Here is a 21,904-nt window from a genome sequence, read left to right on the forward strand (position 1 = left end):
ATTTAAGAGAGGAGGTGGAAGTTTCTTATGGAGCCCAACAGATACAAATATACAGGTGTTTATTAAATATCAAAGAACTGAACCAAAAAGGAAAAAAATGTTCATCTTAAGCTTAAACATTTTTCACACAAAGCATGCAGGAACACAGCTGAGTTCAATTAAACTACATTAATTTCATCTCAGCTCAGCTTCCTATATAACATTTAGTTCCCCACTTAAGCTCTACACCTCAGCTTTTTTGTCTTTTTTTTTTTGAGGCTTCAAAGCATGAATTGTTACTTAACTTTAACCTAATGTCTGCAACAAACAGCACTGACTAGTAGTTTCTTAAGTGTCAAGAAAGTGGCTTATTACTCTTACCAGCCTCATCAATGGTTGTACACTTTTGATACATAGATGTGCGCAGAGTTGGTGTCCTAACATTTAGCAGCCTAATTTTATCCACTCTAGAATCAAATACTCTCAAAACAGGGTCTTTATCATCTTCATCATGGCACATAATCTTATTGTCAATAAAAGATGCAAACATCTGGGTCTCCAGGAATCTCGAGAGGAAAGGCAAGTAAGGTTCAGGCTGGTCCGACAAGAATGATGCCTATTAGACAAGAAGAGATAAGGGTGTTTGGGAGTCTCCAGAGAGATATATCCACCAAAAGCACCAATTTTTCTCATCAAGGATGTATTGGAATGCTTTGGTGCCACTTAAAGCCTAGTTTTGTTACACACACCAATTCTACCTCTAAAACAGGCAGTTTATATGAAATATTCAGTTTCATGACAATCACCTACTATATAGCACAATAATTATTAAACTGTGATTTTAGCATTTCCTTAATTTTCTAAAAGTTTCAGCAGAATCCCAGCAAACCACAACAGCACCACAGGTGTGGATATTATGTACTTCTGGCTGGGCTCAAAGCTTATGAAGTTGATGAGAATCTTTTCATACTATTTGATGGGAATCAGCATTTGAGCAGACAGTGCTGCAACATAATCTTCACCCATGTGAAATATCCTGCTGACAAATATCTCATCTCCAGTAAGGAAGACAGTTGTAAAATTTGAAGAACTGGGTCTTGTGTTTCCCTAGAAAAGAGCTAGGGATACATTTGGTACACATTGTGTGGGGTCATGGCTTCATCTCTCTAAGTGTGTGTATGTATATATTTTGCCACATAATATAAAAGATTTGACTTTTTTTGGGAACACTGAAATTTAAGGTACTGAAAATACTGTTCTCCATTTTATGGCCCAATAAACAATGTCTTAGGTTTAAACACTGTTTTACTTTTCACATTGACATATCTTCTTATTACAACTTACTTTATCAAAGTTTTGCATCTGTTCCCTGTTTGTGAACCAAGATTCTTTGTCCTGACTGGGTTGAATGACAAATACTTCATAATCTGCAAACATTTGTGTAAAGCGGTTGGCAAAAACTTCACGGATTTGAATATTCAGCTGGTAAATCTTGAATTCTTCTTCGTCACACTGAATCTTAAGATCCTTTTTGCTACTGGTCTCCTCTCGCACCCCCAGCTGAGAAAGTAAGGGAACGCAGAGAAAATTTGTACTGTTGCTTTGTCAGGTATTCCAGGTATACAAGATCTTAATCTGCCATTCAGCTGCTACTCCTCAAGTCAGCATTCCAATAAAAAATTACTTAGTTTCAAGCACTGTAATAAAACAGCAACATCAAAAAAATCTAGAGAGAAACGTTTGACTATAAAAGTTCTCATTTCAATAATAAACCATAACCTACTTTAGTACTGGTTGCACTGGATACACATTAGATTCAAAAAGACAGATAACCATATAAATGCCCACATACGCCATATACTTAGTTTACTTTTTTTTTTACCCTTTAACCACCTGCATAGGCTTTTTAGGGGTTTTTGCTACCCCCGCATATCAGGCAAATACATATTTCCATCTGTTGTAATACAAGTCCAGACTTAGTACTGTTACAGTTCAATACATACCAGCTTTCAAATGAAGACAGAAACACACAGTAAAAAGAAGCTGTCCGTGTCTAATAGCCAATTTCCTTTAACCTAATTCCTTAGTAGTGTAATGCACAATTCATCACTACAGAGCCCAGGGTAATCTTCAATGAAATAAAATTCATTTTCATTTAATACCTTGGCTAAGTTTATGAAAACAGCAATATGAGATTCACATTTTAAATTCCTATTAGTTTTGATAGGAATTTAATATCTAGGGGAAAAAAACCCCAAATGAAAATCACACGTAGTCATAAACTATTTTGAATACGTGTTTTCTACCCCTTGATTTGTTAATTATTATATGAGGCACCACCATAGTTAGACATAATACCTAGAACTTAAAACATCTGCACAATGATGCAGTTGCTGCAGCTGTCCCATCCTTCTTAAAGCACCTTGGTTATAGCAGTCCAAGGCCAACTATAAATAGCATCCTACAGCCATGCTCTCTGTCAGAGAGAGCTCTGCTATTCTGCCAGTTCTTCTAAATGCATCCCATAAGTAGCACTTGGCATCTATACATTCTCCATTAATTGGGTATTTGGGATTAAGTGGGGGTTTTTAATTATTTAATTATTTTAGAAAATTTTGACAGTTAACTTATACACTCCCATCATAACTAAAAAAGCAGTAAAATGGGACTTTAACTATGGAAGAGAACACAGAGTAGATAAGGCCCAAATGTGCAAAAACTTACAAGAAATTAAAAAGGCCTGTACTGCTCCCATCACTTCCCAATCCACTCAGCAAAAGAACAAAAGCTTCTTACCAATTTTCCCCTGAACAAGAAGAAAACAATGCAAAAGAAAAACCTTAGAAGAGGAACACAGCTGATTTGAGCATCTAATACTGCCTAGTAACCAAACACTTCTTCATGTAACTTCCCTGCAGCTCCCTCCCCACCCTATTGCAGGTCATGCAATTTCTGTCTCTGTTTGGCCCCACCTGTAGCCCAAGTTACAGTCACATGGGGTAGGAATCAGACTCAGCAATGAAGAACTGGTCAAGATAATTTAAACATGCAAGAAATAAAATCTCTACTGAGAAAATCTTCACTCCATTCCACAAGGCTCAAAAAACCCACAGTGGTCTATCAGGTAATACCTTTTCTGCAAAAAGGGCAACAACTTTTTTCCCCCCAATTCTGATCGCCCAAATATATCCAACCAGGGTCACCATGACCTGTGCACATTCACTTGCTGGGAATCAGACACTAACGCACTTCACAACATCAATCGGCAAAAAAGCATCACAGTACCCCAGCATATTATATACAAGCGAAATTATACATATTCTACACAAAACAAGAAAGATACCTACAAAAACATTGGATTCCAACTTCAAGATTATCTGGATGTCAGTTTTAGTCACATAAGTCATAAGTGGTGTAAATTTAAAATAAATCTTAAAACCAAGAATAAGCAAGGCAAGGTGTATTTTTAAACACATTATCTTGGCAAAGAAACACTAGGAGGATAGCCAAAGGTTTCCCTAGATGTTGTGGAGTTAAATCCCACTCCTCCCTCCCCCAGGCCTGACCTTGTCTCTACAGATGTCCACAAGGTTTGTGAACATATTAACATAAAGTTCTTTCTACCAAAGACAGAGCCTTTGGACCATGTTGTGGTTTAGCCCCAGTCAGCAACTAAACACCACACAGCTGCTTGCTCACTCCCCCTCAGTTAATATGCTGGGCATGATGTCAAATGGTACAGAATATCCCCTTGGTCAGTTTGGATCAGCTCTCTTGGCTGTGGCCCCTCCCCTGCCGGCCTCTCCTGTACCTGACAGAGCATGGGAGGCTGGAAAAGTCCTTGATTAGTGTAAGCACTACTTAGCAACAACTGAAGTATCCGTGTGTTATCAATATTATTCTTATACCAAATCCAAAACACAGCACTATACCAGCTACAGTGAAGAAAATACACTATATCCCAGATAAAACCATGAGTTCAGACCACCTGCTACTGCAGGTCAAGAGAGCATGCAGATAATTTCATAGCTTACCTTTTCTAGACTCACACCTGTTCTCTTAACAAGTGCTTGGAGTCTTGCAATAGTTTCATTTTCCTTTAGCAGCTCATAGGAATTCAAAGGTGATCCTGCTATGTTCCCGTTTCTTTTATCAGAAACCAGGTCACATGCTCTGAGGCTCTTCATCTTGGAGGCACTTTCACTGCAATGAAGGTTTCCCTCAGGTGGAATTCCAAAAGCCATTAGTATCTCTGAAATTTCCTGAATGAACTCAAGTTTATTTGGGAACTGGGGTAAGTCTTCTGGCAGCTCGATGAAGTGGTTGTCTACATCCACAAAGCACAGGTTAGCCTGGGATTTAATTTAGAACAGGATACCATTACAATATCACTAAGCACAAGGGTCAGGTTTTATTTGCCTTTGGGTTTTGCACCTATTAAAAGCTTCAAATACATTTGCATTTGTTTGGTTATTTTGTAAACAGACTTGCCCCAACCATAAGTGAACTGGTTAGTTGGTTTTGAAGAAAGCAGCACAAGGCCTACATTTCCAGGTCTTTCAAGGAGATAACTAAGAAAGACGACTCTAAGGTTGTTTACTAGGTACAAAAGAGATTGTAACATGTGTTAGGTATGGATGGGTGAATTTTGTCATACACATACAGCTAGATTTTAACAACGGGATTTTTTTTCAACATTATTTTATGCATGTGCATACGTAAGCAGGTGACTGCCTGTTGCTCAGATTATCAATCCACTCCTGTACGAGATTTGGAGAATTCCATTCTAAAAGGTGTACTAATATTACATAAGCTGCAATAAAGTTATCTTCTCTTTTTTGTAAGCAACTTGAGAACTAAGGCAATTCTTTGAATGAGTTTAGAAGTTTGTTTCCAAGGGGAAAAATTAATTGAACTAGTTTAAATTCTGTTTTCCTGTTCCAATCTCTATCTCATTTACCATCAAAAAAGACCAAGAGGAAAAAAAACCAAAACCCACCCCTATGTGGCTTCCACAGCAACATCAAAAGAAGCTATGCATCTTTCAAGGATTTACCTCACCTTATATTTGGTTGGGGCGTTTCCCCTTTAGGCTTCTGCATTGCAAAATATATAACCAATGGTTTCCTAACATTACATAATTACATACTTCACAGCACGAACCCCATTCATGTGTGAAATCTGCTTGGAAAGTTAAGCATACAGAAGAACATTGCTCTTCTGTAGAAGCATTTCAGTTTTTCTTCACTGAGGAATTAACGTGGACTGTCACTTAGCCTTCTGTATAAAAAAATCCCTTCACCCAGATTATGGGGTACTTTCAACCTAGCTTCATCACATTATTCTAAGAGGCACACTTGAACTCAGGTTTCACTATAGCTTTGCAGCAAAAATACATATCAATTCATGAGCACTAACAGATCTCTAGTTATTTCTTATGATTCAGTAAGTGCAGAAGGATGAAAGCACTCTCACAACTTAACAGGAAAAAAGAATTGGAAGAGATTAACCTCACACTGAATGAGTGATAGACAATTCCTGAAATTAGAGCAATGCACACAAACAGTGAAGCATCAGTAAGGACAAAGTAGTTTTGGTAGGATTTTGCTGTGGGACTGACTAGGTAGACCAGAATAAGCTGTGCCTGATGAGACCCCTTCATTTAACTAAACTGATGTGAAAACATACACTGAATGCTTGTGACAGATTTAGCTCTCTTGGCATTTCTGCAGAACAGAGTTAAAATGTCAATTCTCCCTAAAACACAAATATCTGTTGTGTATGATTTCTTGAAACTCAACGTTAAAATTTAAAAAAAGCCACTGTAATTCTTAAAGCAGAATTTCCCTGGACATATTCTGTCTAAAAGGGGTAAGGGAATCTTCAGCAGTAGGCTGGCTAATTTGGTGAGGCGGGCTTTAAACTGAAGGACTTGGGGGGTGGGATCTGTTCCAAAAACACTCACACCAGCACATCCAACAGGGGAGTAAGTCAGGCCAAGCAGTGTGGTGATAAAGGTTCCTTAGCTGTCTCCCAAGAGGTGAAACAGAACAGTAATCACCTCAAGTGTATGTATACAAACGCATGCTGTCTAGGAAACAAACAGGAGGAACTGGAGCTCCGTGCCCACTCAGAAGGGTATGACACCATAGGAGTAACTGAAACATGGTGGGACAACTCAAATGACTGGGGGATTGCAATGGGCGGTTACAGGCTCTTTTGTAAGGACAGGCAGGGTAGAAGAGGTGGGGGAGTTGCACTGTACATTAAGGAAAACCTTGAATGTATCAAAGTCAACTATGGTGATTGCAACTGCTCTATCAAAGCCTCTGGGTTAAAGTCAAAGGGGTCATCTCCAAGCAGGACCTCACAGTGGACATCTGCTATCAACCTCCTAACCACAATGACAAAGCCAACGAAGCGATATTTGGGGCACTAAAGCAAGCTTTTGGCCAACAGAACCTAGTCCTGATGGGTGACTTCAACTACCTAGACGTCTGCTGGAAGAACAATACGGCAGCTTGCATGTCATCCACCAAGTTCCTGGAATGCACAGAGGACTGTTTCCCAATACAAATGTTAGATGCGCCAACCAGAAATGAGGCACTGCTGGACTCGCTATTCACAAACCAAGAAAGCCGGCTTTGTAATATCTCGGTTAGTGATAGCCTTGGCTGCAGTGACCACAATACTGTGGAGTTCGGGATCCTGCTGAGTGTGCTGAAGGTCAGCTCTAACACAAGGGTTCTGGATTTTAGAAGAGCAAACTTCAGTTCACTCAGGGCTCAGTTGGGAGGGATTCGATGGGATGCTTCCATGGAAGATAAAGGAGCTAGCGAGTGCTGGGAGTTCTTCAAGAACTCTCTACTGGAAGCACAAAGCCAGTTTATCCCCTTAAAGGAAAGGGAAGTAAGCGGAGCAAGAGGCCCCCATGGCTCAACCATGACCTCCTGGGTCTACTCAAATCCAAAAGGGAAGCACACCAGAGATGGAGAAGTGGAGGATTATCCGTCGAGAGCTACAAGGGCATTGCCAGAGTGTGCAGAGATGCAGTTAGAAAAGCAAAAGCCCAACTCGAATTGAAACTGGCTGTAGACGTGAAAAAACATGAGGAAACAAGAAAGGTTTCCTCAGACATGTCAACCATAAGCAGAAAAAGAAGGAAAACATAGGCCACTGTTAAATGGAAAAGGAGAGTCAATCACCAATGATGCTCAAAAGGCAGAGGTCCTCAATACCTTCTTCACCTCTGTCTTCACCAACACTGTTGGGTCCCAGGCTTTGGGAACAAAATTGCCAATTGATCCAAATACCGACCCACCATCAGTGAAGGAAGAGTTAGTACATGAATTACTACAGGAGCTTGACCCCTACAAATCAATGGGCCCTGACAACATCCACCCAAGGGTGTTGAGAGAGCTGGCTGACATCATTGCAAGGCCACTCTCCATAATCTTCAAGAAGTCATGGAGAACGGGTGATGTCCCAGAGGACTGGAGGAAGGCAAAGGTTACCCCTATCTACAAGAAGGGCTTGAGGGAGGATCCAGGTAACTATAGGCCCATCAGCCTTACTTCAGTCCCTCGGAAAGTTATGGAACGAATCCTCCTGGGGGCCATCACAAGTCAAATGAAGCACATGATTGGGAAAAGCCAACATGGCTTCACTAAAGGCAGATCTGCTTGACAAACCTGGTGGCCTTCTACGACAAAGTGACTTGCCTGGTTGACATGGGGCAGGCGGTGGACATTGTCTACCTGGACTTCTCCAAGGCCTTTGATACGGTCCCCCCCAGTCTCCTCCTGAAGAAATTAATGTGTTGTGGCCCAGATAAGTGGTCTGTGCAGTGGGTGGGGAGCTGGCTGACAGGCCGCACCCAAAGGGTGGTGGTAAATAGCTCCTCCTCAAACTGGCAACCTGTCACTAGTGGAGTCCCCCAGGGATGGATATTGGGCCCAATGTTATTCAACATCTTTATAAGTGATCTGGATAACGGCATCAAGTGTAGCCTGATGAAGTTTGCTGATGACACCAAGTTGAGTGGGGAAGTAGACACTCCAGAAAAGAGAGCTGCTCTGCAGGGAGATCTGGATAGGCTGGAAGAGTGGGCCAGCAAGAACCTTATGAAGTTCAACAAGGACAAGTGTAAGGTCTTGCACCTGGGAAAACATAATCTGGGAGCGCAGCACAGACTGGGATCCACCTGGCTGGAGAGCAGCTCTGTGGAAAGGGACCTGGGGGTCCTGGTGCACGGAAAGCTCAACATGAGCGAGCAGCGTGCTGCTGCAGCCAAGGTGGCCAACAGGATGCTGGGTTGCATCAAAAAGGGCATCACCAGCAGAGATAAAGAAGTCATCATCCCGCTCTACTCAGCGCCTGTCAGGCCACACCTGGAGTACTGTGTACAGTTCTGGTCCCCGCTATACAAAAAGGATGTGCACAGGCTGGAAGGGGTCCAGAGAAGGGCCACCAAGATGATACAAGGACTGGGAAGCTGCCATATGAGGATAGTCTGGGAGAACTGCGTTTGTTCAGCCTTGAGAAAAGGAGGCTCAGAGGGGATCTCATCACCATGTACCAGTAAGGAGTAGCTACAAAGAAGATGGAGACTTCCTTTTTACACGGAGTCACATGGAGAGGACAAGGGGGAAGGGACACAAATTGCTCTTGGGGAGATTCCAATTGGACATGAGAGGGGAATTTTTCACAGTGAGGACAGTCAACCATTGGAATAATCTCCCCAGGGAAGTGGTTGACTCGGCCACGTTGGACACCTTCAAGAGTCATCTGGACAGGGTGCTGGGCCATCTTGTCTAGACTGTGGTCTTCCTAGAAAGATTGGACTAGATGATCCCTGAGGTCCCTTCCAACCTGTGATTCTGTGATATTACTCTAGATTTGCACAGAACTTTGCCTGAAAGTCCAACTTATGCTCTACTACAGTATTACCCATAGTTGCAAAGGTAAGTAGAATAATTCCAGTTCTCCATTTCCTGATGTTTTAGAATTTTAATACTGGTCTTTATTTCTTACACTCAAAGGAATGCATATAAAACAGTTTAGTAACTCTTATATAAATCTTTACTGTAAATTAAATCACAAATTTAATTACGTGTTGCAAAAGAATCCAAGGTCAATAAATAGAACTAAGACCTTGATTATGAAACAGCTTCTGGTGCACCCTACAATAGGTTTTTATTTTTTAAAGAGGGCAGGTATCATTGTTTAGATTTCCCCAGTATCAGCATTGCTCAAACACAGCAAGTGGTGTGTGTGCCTACCTAGCAAGGCAGCGCCAGTGCTAGCCTAGGGATGCACGCAGAGTGCATCTGCTTCTCGTTCAGTGAAACATTCAGCACAAAGGGACAGTACAAACACAAGAACTCTCATGTTTCAAGTAAGCACCCAAATTTAGGAACTTCAAGACCCCCACTATACACATGGCTCTGTGATGATTAGAAGACAAGTCAGTTATTATTTATCAGGAACACTGTAAGCATGTCAAGAAATGAGAGAAATAAAGCCTTGAAACTAGGCACAATGCCTGCCAACAGGTGCTGGGGGAAGAACAAAAATCATTTAATGTGTCACAAGCTGTCTGCGAACTGTCAGGACAGACCCACTAAGAAACTCTTCAAGCAGTTTAATTGCATTTCTTCCCTTTTAAACTCTCTTTAATTTATGCCATTTAACTCCTCTTCTTTTTTTGGATTATCTTGTCTTAGCAGAGATTCTGCAGAAAACATCACTCTTGGTTGAGCTTGGCTGTACCTAAAAAGTGCTTGGCCAAAAAGTAACCAAACGTTAACTTTACCAATGTAGATATTCTAGTCTTCACACTGAAAATAAACTCCTTGCCAAAGAAGAAAAAGCCAAATTTAATGCTTGCTACAATTGCTTCTAAGTTTCTAGGCTCATCTGGCTAATTCTTCCAAGAGTTAAATATTCTTTCTGGAGAGTTTCTCTTTAAGAGCAATACACACAGTTCAAACACTCTAAGACACTAATGATGATTGCTTGTCATGCAACATACTATTACATTTCTCAGAATTGGCCCCATATAGAAGCATTTAAAAAAAAGTATATTAGTGTGCAGCAAAAGAGTGTAAAAAGTATTTCTGGGAACACTACACTTATTCAATGCCCAGTCAATAACCCGTAAGTTAGAGGACTACCTAGCACAGCATAAGCAAAGGAGATTCAGTAGATGGCTTTAGCTTCTCTTAACTTGGGAAGACTGAGGTCATCTTCAAGAACTACATAAGCACTTCTGAAAAGGCTGCGCTCTCCAGGGAGCAGAAATGGCAGACACCTCACTTCACAAGTCCTTCAAGAGGTACCAAAACAATACTTTTCTCTAAAAATTAAATCCCAGGTAAATAAACCACCATTAACAGATGCCAAAACAGTAAGTCTCACACTGCTGCTACACTACAGATTCAACAGTAAATAATACCAGTAAGGATAGAGGGGTCCCCACTTTCAACTTACTTTAAAATGCAAGAGAAATGAAGTGGCACTTTATATGAAATCAAGGCCATCCAAAGCATTTTGCATGCTAGGCACTGGACAAGTACACAAGTGGAAAAATAAAGGAGTTCTTTGATCACAAAGTTTGTTATTTTGTTTCTGGAGGCAGCAGAGTCGAGTGAGTTGTGAATAGCTGTCAGCTCTGTATATAAGCCTCTATGGATACGTTCATCATCATTTTACACATACAAAATTAAAATGGTATAGAAGACAAGTATTGCGGTTTAACCTGGTAGGCAGCTAAACACCACCACAGCTACTTGCTCACCCCCACCCCACCCCAGTGGGACTGGGGAGAGAATCAGAAGGGCAAAAGTAAGAAAACTTGTGGGTTGAGATAAGAACACTTTAATAATTTTTTAAAAAATATTGTAATGAAAATGAAAACAACAGGAGAGACATGCAAAACCCAATGAAAAAAAACAAGTGATGCAACCACTCACTACCTGCTGACTGACACCCCACCAGCCCCCAAGCCGCAATCACTGCACACCCAGCCAACTCTCCCCCTCAGTTAATAAAGTGGGCATGATGTCAAATGGTATGGAATATCCCTTTGGTCAGTTTGGATCAGCTCTCTTGGCTGTGCTCCCTTCCCTCCCGGCTTCTTGTGCTCCTGGCAGAGAATGAGAAGCTGGAAAAGTCCTTGACTAGTATAAGCTCTACTTAGCAACAACTAAAGTATCAGTGTTATCAACATTATTTTCATACTGAACCCAAAGAACAGCACTATACCAGCTAGTAAAAAGAAAATAAGTCTATCCCAGCTAAAACCAGGACAGGATACTTAGCAACATCTGTAAGTAGAAATACAGTTGAAACAGCATCCTTAAGTTAGGCGCTTGGTATTTCAGGTCTCTAGAACAGTCAAATATTCTTTTATTTGTTGCTGAGGTATCAGGTTTCTGACCGAAACCTCAAATAGTTGCCTACCACTTTAATAGCAGATTATTACAGAAGAGAACACATAACATCATCACACAATAAAATGATTCTCCTAAGACATTACACTAAGGAAAAAGGGTGTAACATCCTAACTTAAAAACTTGTCTTTCCCATAAGCTTTTATCATCACAAATAACAGGGTGTCCAGATGAAAGACTTAGAAACCTTAGAAATGTAGAAGCACAGAAGTCAAGGTTCATGTATCTGATGCCAAAGCCTGGTCCCGTCCCCTGAGGTCAACAGCACAACTTTCCATTGGCTCAGTGAGGTCTGTACTACACCCATGAATTCCAAAGCCAGAGGACAATCACAATTCTTTAGTTTGACCTCAAGTACAATAAAAGCCAACCCCCCCCCACATATCTAGCAATGCCTGCATCAAGCCCATATCCTTCCTTTCAGCTCTGTTCAAAAATAAAGAAGGAAATGATCTATGTTCTGCCAAAAGGATGTCTAAGGAGGAACTAATATTCAAGCAAGCTCCCCACGCCACTGACATCCTAAAGAGAAAATTTTTTATTTTAAACATTAATACATAGTTACATGGTATGCAAATAGATGCCTACAACAACACAGAACAATTAGTTCTGATAGCACAACCACCACTACTTGAATTCTCTGTGCAGCACAGGAGTTCAAACTATAAGTTACATACAGGTTTTCACATCCCCTCCTAGACAGTCAGATTGAAACGTGGTTCTGAGTTAAGGCTTCTGCTTGAATACAGCATTGAGAAACGAAACCCCATTTATCTACAGCATTTCTACAGCATGTATCACCTCTGAGCATTAGGCCCCAACCTTTCAAATAACCAACCACTTCACAGACACAAAACATGGATATGCAAGTTTATACACACATGGGTGGCTTGTGGAAAATATGTTTACAGTGGTCCTAAACTCTAAAGGATGCTCCTGTGCCATTCCTGTAAGCAAACGGTGACCTTTTATATTTATTCTCAGCACTACTGTTCTTCACGTAAATGCTGAATCTGTGACTGAGTACAACTTACAGCTGCAGCTTTCAGAAATGTGAATTTAACTCAAGTGGCTGTTTGACAATGAAGTACAGGCAAACATAAAACTGAAGTCTGTCAATAGTTTTGCAGTATTATCAAGGACCTATCACACCAGGAGATAGTCTGCAAATGCACACAAAGCAGTGATTAACTTTCAGAATTATTATCTTGGTCAGCCTGCTCTAAATGTGTTGGCATCAAGAGGAAAAAAGGTTTTTCAAGAGATCTTCCTTGTCTTCTAAAACAACATACAAAAATAAAAAACAACAGAATTGTTAAGATTTAGCATTGACTAACATCTTTTTAATGGCTGAAATAAAAATACTGAGAATCTGTCCTATATTAGCAGAGAACTAGATTTTAGCTTTTAAAAATCTTTTAACTTTTCTAAAAAAAAAAAGCTATTGCCCAAGACCCTTGGGATCACTACATTAAAACCAAGCTTTTTAAAAGATATTTGATTTAACAAGTGCTTATTTGATTTAACAAGTGCTGGAAGACTCAGTGTTGTTTATTTTCACTCAAAATAATTTAAATTTCTGTCATTGTCCTGCGTTACAGAGTGGCAAGATGCACATGCAAATCCAGTAGCATGAAATGGCCCAGACTAACTTGCTTGTTAAAAATACATTGCTATAGCACTGCAAAAGTTTCTTTAAAAGGAAATTCAAAGACACATCAAAAGAACAATCTTACTTTAGTACTTGCTGGGTTTATGATCTGCAAGAAAGATAGTTTAGCCACTTTTTTGATCAATTTTACCGATAAACCACACTTCTGCCAGCAACATCTAAAACAGCTACATGTTCTTCCCTTCCCCTTTGATTTCTGCGGCACTGCTTCCCCCATGCCCCCTGCCTTTTCTCTTCAGGGTTCCTTACAAGCCTCTGATGCAGCTGTCAGTGAAACCACAAGGATGCTCATGCATACAGAAAAAGCCCTCAGAAAAGCAGCAATACATATAAGAACAAGGTTAACTTTAAGTGCACTGTATCACTGGCATGTACAAGAAACTCAACCCTACAGTAAGCCTCAAGTCTTTTCTACAATTTTACTGGGCCACAGAGACTCAGGTCTGCAAGCCATTGGTGAACTTCAGTGAATTCTCCATCAAACACTGTTTTCGATGCATCCAAGGCATAGTCTAAACTTCAATTTTGTACTAATGCAGTTTTGCTGAAGATTTTAATGATCATCTGCCAAAGCGTCAACTTCTAGGACACAGCTGGGTTTCCATGCTCCCATGGTAAAGCATTCCCTTAAAGCACCAGATGTGACCAAAATATGGGAGACTGCCACCACAAGCAAAACAAGCCCTATGGCTTATGTGTGCAAGACTTAAACCAAACCTGACTGAGTTAGGACAGATAGTATTTTCACATATACTAGCCTAAAACACTTTGAGCAAGACAAATTAGTCTCTTTAAAAAAACTTAATTATATAACCACAATCAAGAAGTCTACAGTGTCTATAAGGCACAAATGCTATGCTAATTAGCAACATTATATTTTTCCACAATGCTCTTCAACTGAGAAGCACAGACTAGATGTTCTGTCAGAGCCCACTTCTTTGGCCTTTGTCTACGGAAGATACTGCTTTAACAGCAGCTGCCCCATGCATGTTGCTAATCTGTTTACATGCAAAGATGCAGTTTCTGCAGTTTCAAGACAAAGAAAAAAAAATTTTTTTGCTGAATTCAGAATAAATTAGAACATAGAACAGCTCTTTATATAGCCTTTGCAGTAAGTATGGAAAATTCTGATACTTCTTATATCTATGAATCAGGGGCCTAGAGGCAAGACTTCTTCATATAACCCTGATGACTTGATAAGGGATTATATACATTCCAAACTTTAGAGATAAGCAAAGTTAAATATTAATATTCCTTTTGTTACTGATGATAAATTTGCCTTTATTGAAATAAAAATAATAGAATCCATATGCCGTCTTCTACTGTTCTACAACACATTTTATGCATGTTCATTCTCAGTTTCTATGTCAGGAATTCAGTGTAAAGCTTCTTTGTCTCTTTAAGTGAAGGATATCTGAAAGCCTAATCATAAAACAAAGTAGTTTCGAGATGAACTGTAATCTGCTGTTCTATTTTATTAAAGGTGATTGATTAAATTAATAATATCAGAAATACTGATACTGACCAACAGCTTCACTTAGTGAGACCAGCATGCGCTCTGAATTCTGCTTTACATTTTAAAATCATGCATTTACTTCTTGTTGCAACAGCAGGGTGTTTTGTTTTATTTTGTTTTTAAAGCAAACCCCCTACAATGAAAATCTCAACAATAGTGATCTCCTGTTCTTCCCAGTCTCTTTGTCTCTTGGATAAGCAAATGTATTGGTATATGGTAACTTCTTGGTCATCTCTGAAGTCTCTAGTGCATGTTCAGGACCTTTTCTATGCCATAGCTACATTCCCAGCCTGCAGTGCTAAGGACGTCAACAGTTCACAAGAAACCTTACTCAGCAGTGACTACCATGGGGATTTCTCAGACCAAGCCATACTCATCGTGCACAAAGCTTCTTTGTACACTCTTTAAATAAGAAAGAGAAAAGCTGAAGCTTCAGAAGGACAAGTTTAGGTCCTGCAGCAAATTCCATCTAATGGGCACATTGCTGCTGATACCTCAGTCCTGCATGTCCTTCCCTCCCTGCCCTCTCAGGCAATTCTGATCTCTAAGATACTACCAAAAAATCTAGTCCCCTGCCTTCATAAAAGGCTATTTGTAAAACAAAATGTAAACTGAAGTTCCAGACTTTTTAAAATACTACATTAATTTCATTTTTAAGATCAACTACCTTACTTTAAACCCCAAGGTAAGCTGATAAAGCTCTTCAAAACCATCTACCTTTTAAAAATTTGAAATATATATTTCAAGTTAAAATATGTTTATTTATCTGAAAGTATTACAGGGATTTAAAAATTATTAAGTTCTTTACAAAAGGGGGACAGCCTTTTAGAAGCCTATTATAATAGCAAAAACATCCATGGTGCATAATAGCACACATATCCATGCATGCATTTTACTTCACCAGCTATCCTCTCTAAAAAGTATACTAACCATATTTGTTAGGCCTATCAGTACATCCAAAATTTTATAAAAATGGAGTAAACCAGAGCAATAGACTGTTTTCATGGCAAGAACATACATTACTGTTATTAATTATGCCAGTGCAAAAAGGAGAGAGGGAGAAAATTAAATAGTTTTCATAGAAAAAAATAACACCATTTGAAGAGAAATTTTCCTTTGAACTTGCCAGGAAAAACAAATGAAAACTATCAGCATACGGATTTGAGAAAAAGAGCAATGTTGGCATGGTGACCAGACTAGACGTTCACAAAAATATCTTGTCTTTAATTTCATGCAGCTTTTTACAAAGTTTTTTTTGTGTCAAGCTATGTTGCAGCACTGCCCGAAAATGAAAATAAAAAACACCACCGCAAACCCCTCTGCCTGCCACACTTCTGTTTTCACAGAAAGCATAGAAGCAAACCACCAGAGAAAATGGCAGAGATTAGAGAATCCTACTAGTGCCTGTAAGTAGGGTGTTTGCCATGGTTTGCCCACTCCCTCCCCTGCAAAGTTACACCTACAAGTAAACAGACTCTACCAGGGGCCAGAGCTATGTTGTTTGGCCACGGAACTCTGCCAATAACTCTGCAAGCACTCACTTCCCACCCAGCTTCCTGACAGAGGTGTCCAGCTTCTCGACAACAGCCAGCCAAGACCACACTGTAACACTTTTCTGTATAAAAGAGCAAATAAACCATTCAATGGCACTCGATGAGAAAAGTAATTCAGATGACTGATGGAACTGCCTCACAAGCCAGCTACGCGCCAACCACCTGACATACTTCCCACTGGTGGTTACTGGCTCCTGCAGACGTTTCCTTTGCTACCTCAGGTAGTGCTCAACCACTCTCAGTCATCTGATGCTCACAACCAGCTCTTAAACTCTCTTGGCACATCCCTAAAAAGAGTATTTGTGAAGTGAACAGTGGGATTAAGTAAATAAAAACAACCTCTGAGCAGTTTGAATGCAGTCCCAGGCCCATGTACAAGTTAAGTTGCACTACCCCAATTAGCACCAGTTTGCTCAAGTAGATGCTGCCATTTTGCTACAGACTGAAGTATGTGCTCTAGAAGAAAATTTGATATAGTTTTAGTGCAGACACCTGACAGGCTAGGTCCATGTAAGCCAGCCCCAACTCAGAAATGCAGGGCAGGGAAATCCAGCCTAATCCCACACAGCCAGGAACCAGCCCAAGCACAGTGCTGAAGCCAGTCAAGTTTTGCTCACTCGGCACCACACAGAAGCAACTGTATGGCCTTTTGGCCACCATAGGTGAATTCAGACTGCACTTTCTTGCGTTTCCTAGCACTACAGGGTTAAGTTTTGCAGCACAACAATGTTCTTTCTGTAACCCTGCTGCATCAATACCTGTAAGATTACAGTTTATCAGAGCATATAATTTCCAAAACGGGTTTATCTATTTTACCAGATTCTCTCCAGCATCTCTATAAAATGAAGTAAGAGCTATGCCAAACAAGAGCCAGAACGAGCTTCACAATGGCTGTTAGAGCTAGCACTAACATTTGCCTCATGTCTCACTTCCCTCAGCCACGTAAAATATTTAATCAATCAAGACAAGCTCCTCTCACCTCTTGAGGAAGTTCCAGCTTAGACCTGTCATCCAGCCCATTAGAGTGCAAGCCCATGAGGTAAGGGACAGGAGCATCTAGAAAATGAAGGAGGGATGCTGGAAGGATAGGAACATACACATGCTGCCACTGAAATGGAAACATTAGTGCTGTGATGGTCTCTGCCACAGTCATCAGTCTCTGATAATCTGAAAAAGATGAAGAAAAAAAAATTTCTTTCACAAACATTTTTAAGTAAATTAATCTAACTTAAAGAAATAAGAGCTTGCTTTAAAACAGAAACCACAAAACCCAGTACTAGCTGAGCAACACCTTAATGAAAGCCCAGACTTCTACACCCAAGCACATTTTGCTAAAACAACAGAGCACGCTCAACGCAAAGTAGGTCATTCTACAAGTCATATGGAAATGAGCAAACTGAGTCATAGCTTCCTTTAAGTCACCCCCTACTATCTATACCAGGGTTACCGGGAACAACAGTTTGAGTATAGAAGCAGTATTGTAATTGGCTAAGAAACATAAGAAAAATAATTTATTTTCTCTGTGCTTATGGCTTTCTATGGAAGCCATGGATGAAATCCAAGGCATCTGGTATCTCTCAGATAAACATTTTTTAAAAGAATGTTTAAATGCCTATAAAGCATACTGTATAGTAGCTAACCTAACAGTGCAACTGAAATAACTGTAGAAAATAAAAAGGATCAGCTTTATCCTTTGCAAAGCATGACCAAAATCTCAGCTCAATGTAAAAACAACTTACTTCCTCCTAGAATTTAACAACAGTGCTAAATGCACCTGTGCAACATGCATACCAAAAGATCGTTTTACTCAGCAGCTGGTGGCTAGAGCAGTTAACACTGCAGTATGCTGGGCCAAAACCTCACCCTCCTCTTGAGGGCTAGGTGACTTGATGACTCTGCAGAATCATCTTTAATGGTTTTTGCTATCTATGCACCATAGAGGAGGAGGCACCACCAGATGAACTTGGAGCATTTGCTCTCATACAACTGCTGAAACATTCAGAATGCTTTCAAGCTGCCAGGCTGGAACGAGTATAAAACAAGCTCACAAGACTAAGACAATTCCTACCTTCAGTCAAGCTGTAATGACACTGCAACAATATCCAATTCCAGCCAAAAAGGTGGGGAGAGAATAGGAGGAAGTGAGAAAGAAAATCAGTGTCCTTCATATGAGTGTTGGGGTGTGGGATATGCACGTCTTCTCCTAACATGTTCATAAAACTACAGACACTAGGAAATTGGAAAAGACACTTGAATGCACACATTCAGGTGTTTACGTGTATGAAGCTGTTGTAGAGTGCAAATGAAAACTGCAGAAAGAGCATTTGTTCTAAACAAATGCTCTGGAGAATATTTAAGTTTAACTGTGCGCTTTCTAAGGTTATGGATTTAATTTCATTCTTTAGTCATCCTCCACTCAGGCTTCAGGGTGGCAGAAGACAGAAGGCCAAGAAATTCAGTTCTAGCATTCATGTTTAATTTTGTTTAAAGTCAAAGTTGCAGAGTTTGGGATCTGCAAAAAGCCCCGCAACCCAAGAAGAACTCAGCACAAATTTTGCTAACATCAGTCATAACTCTGCAATGTAGGCTTTTGATTTCTCTTTTCAGATCAAGCTCTGCTGGTGGAAGAGGTTACTGCACAGAGCTACCTGTCGCTGCCTCACAGCAGATCTACTGTAACTGATGGAGCCTTCCACCAAAAGAAGTAAGAATAGCCTAAACACTTTAAAGTTTTTGCCAAAAGTTTACTTGCACTGAAACATGTCAGGGAACAAACAGTGAACATCACCATCAGCACTCCCCTATTCTGCCTGGATACCAGTTTCTGCCTACACAATTAGTACTGGTTTGCAGCTTTAATCACAGCCTAACTGCAAAGAAGTGATGAATTAATGATAAGCTTTGGGAAGTTCTTCTTCCATTCCATTCTATACCCTATTTTGTTCAGCTTTAAAAGGAACTTTAAATGTAGCTATAGATATACCAACATTCCAGCTGGTTTGCATTCAGCCTGTTTATTTGAAAGAACAAGTCTCAGAATAGAAAGAGCGTTTTCCCCATCTAATCCTGCTGGCCAATTTAAATACAACTTCTCTCTCTGTCAGTATGCTAACTCGAGTGTTAGCCTTTCAAATTAATTACAAAGTAACATCAATAATTCAGAATTTCTATCCACTTAGCAGCTAACTCCCACAACTGAACTATCTGCAAATGCAGCTCTCTGATCCTGGATATCCACATGGCTTAAACCATTCCCAACTATTTGGCCTGTACAGTTGCAGCCTGCAAGTAACGACGACTACATTCTGCAGGCTTTATGCGTGTCAGGAGCTGCTGGCAAAAGGCAAGGACAAAGGCAAAGCCTGCAAACATAAAATAACTTAAATGTTTTCTTAAGTTATACCTATCCTGAGAGGATATGGAGTTTTTCTGGTTTTAAAACAGAAGCAAGCAGTGCACTTCTAGTACCAAAGCATTACATAAGATATAAAAATAATAACAAACACAAATTTAAAAGATGTAAGCAGCACTTCAGTAGTGGTATTTCTCTTGTTTTTGAAACTAGAACATGCTTATTCTGGTGCAAATGACACAGAGTCTTTTAGCCTTGTAATGTACAAGAGCACTGGTAGAAAAAAGAAAGACATACCACCAGTGCACTTTTAATTCAGAAAGTACTTAACTGATCACTGTGCAAGGAAAAGAAAATCCACTACTTATTATTATGGCCACTTAAGAACACAGAAGAAGGCCTATTTTTTATATTCTAACCAATTACTGTAGGGAAAATACATTACCCCTTAAAAGGCATATGAGAAATTATTTATACTAGTATTTATCTATGTCTGGTTATCTAGACATTTTTGTTGATCTGTAAAAAGCAAGTAAATACTGGAAAAAGAAGTAGTGATGGTCCTTGGAAAGAGAGGAGCAGGACGGAAAGAGGGTGGCAGCTCTGAGAGCCATGCTTCCCTATCTCTATTCTCACATTCTACCAGAGAGAAGCCTATTACGTGCCTACAGAAGTAATTTGACTTGGCCAAATTTAAAACCATTACATGCTCACAGTCTGGAATATTTTTTTTCCTTCTATCTTCCTATTTCATGGAACACAGTGAAATACTGCTCTATTTGTCAAGTACTTTCCATTCCACATGCAACTCCCATATTGCTGCTTTAAGGCAGACAGTTGCCCCTACATTGGAAGACCATTACTACAGATGAGTTTGGAGATCTTCAGAAAGTATATGGATAAACCAGAAAGATGAGCTACTTGCCGGGATTTAGCTTCTCTTTAACCTGAAGGGGATTAATATCAGCCTTGTCCAAGACAAGCTGAGGGAAGGCATGCCAAGATTAGAGGGATGGGGTACTCAGGCCTGTGTTTCTGAGATGTGCTGGGTTCACTAGAGCACAGCTGAAGCTGTACAGAGATGAGCTAGGGACTACTGAGGTAATAGAAGCCATGGGGGGAACACCAGTGAAACACCTCAAAGGAATTAAGGGTTGCTCCTCTAAGAAGGTGACACAAACAACAGTCCAGCTGAAGTGCCTCCACACAAACGCACGCAGCATGGGCAATAAACAGGAGGAGCTGGAAGCTGTTGTACAGCAGGGAAACTATGATATAGTTGCCATCACAGAAACATGGTGAGATGACTCACACAACTGGAGTGCTGCAACAGACAGTTATACACTCTTCAGAAGGGACAGGCAAGGAAGGAGAGGCAGTGGGATAGCTCTGTACATTAGGGAGCATTTGGATAGTCTAGAGCTTAATGATCATGACAATAGGATTGAGTGTTTATGGGTAAAAATCAGGGGGAAGGCCAACAAGACAGATATCATGGTGGGAGTCTCTTATAGACCACCCAACCAGGATGAAGAGGTAGATTAATTATGCTACAAGCAGCTGGGAGAAGCCTCACAAACGCTAGCCCTTGTCCTTGTGGGGGACTTCAATCTACTGGATGTCTGCTGGAAATACGATACAGCAGAGAGGAAGCAGTCTAGGATGTTCCTGGAGTGTGTGGAAGATAACTTCCTGACACAGCTGGTGAGTGAGCCAACTAAGGAGGGTGTCCCGCTGGACCTGTTATTCATGAACAGAGAAGGACTTGTGGGTGATGTGACAGCTGGAGGCCATCCTGGGCATAGCGATCATGAAATAATAGTTTTCAATTCTCAGAAAAGTACAGAGTGGGGTCAGCAGAACTGTCACCATAGATGTCCAGAGAGCAGACTTTGGCCTGTTTAGGAGACTGACAGAGTCTCCTGGGAGGCAGTCCTGAAGGGCAAAGGAGTCCAGGAAGGTTGAACATTCTTCAAGGAGAAAGTCAAGGGCACAAGAGCAGGCTGTGCTGAACAGAGCGCTTTGGCTGGAACCCAGGAAAAAAAAAAATTAAAAATAGATAGTTTATTATCTTGGAAGAAGGGGCAGGAAACTCAGGAGAACTACAAAGGTGTAGCAAGGTTATGCAATTAGAAATTGCATTGAGAAAATTAGAAGGACCAAAGCACAACTAGAACTTCACCTGGCTACTGCTACAAAGGACAATAAAAAATACTTCTATAAATACATTAGCAGCAAAAGGAGAGCTAAAGAGAATCTCCACCCTTTATTGGATGTGGGGGGAAACATAGCGACAAAGGATGAGGAAAAGGTTGAGGTACTTAAGGCCTTCTTTGCCTCAGTCTTTAACAGTTAAGACCAGTTGTTCTCTGGGTACCC

At 40.4% G+C, this 21,904-nt stretch overlaps 1 protein-coding gene across 2 annotated transcripts in view; it reads right to left on the minus strand.

Annotated features, from left to right (window-relative positions):
- DENND5A (DENN domain containing 5A) overlaps positions 1–21,904 on the minus strand; it is a 74,333-nt gene that overhangs the window by 25,024 nt on the left and 27,405 nt on the right. For both annotated transcript variants that reach the window (XM_064452683.1, XM_064452684.1), the window contains exons 5-8: positions 17,153–17,340; positions 4,014–4,331; positions 1,324–1,539; positions 361–595 (exon numbers count right to left, since the gene is read on the minus strand). In XM_064452683.1, coding sequence (XP_064308753.1) covers positions 361–595; positions 1,324–1,539; positions 4,014–4,331; positions 17,153–17,340 — 957 coding nt within the window. The remainder of the gene's footprint in view (positions 1–360; positions 596–1,323; positions 1,540–4,013; positions 4,332–17,152; positions 17,341–21,904) is intronic.

This window comes from Phalacrocorax carbo, chromosome 5, assembly GCF_963921805.1.
Source record: "Phalacrocorax carbo chromosome 5, bPhaCar2.1, whole genome shotgun sequence".
Taxonomy (NCBI): Eukaryota; Metazoa; Chordata; class Aves; order Suliformes; family Phalacrocoracidae; genus Phalacrocorax; species Phalacrocorax carbo.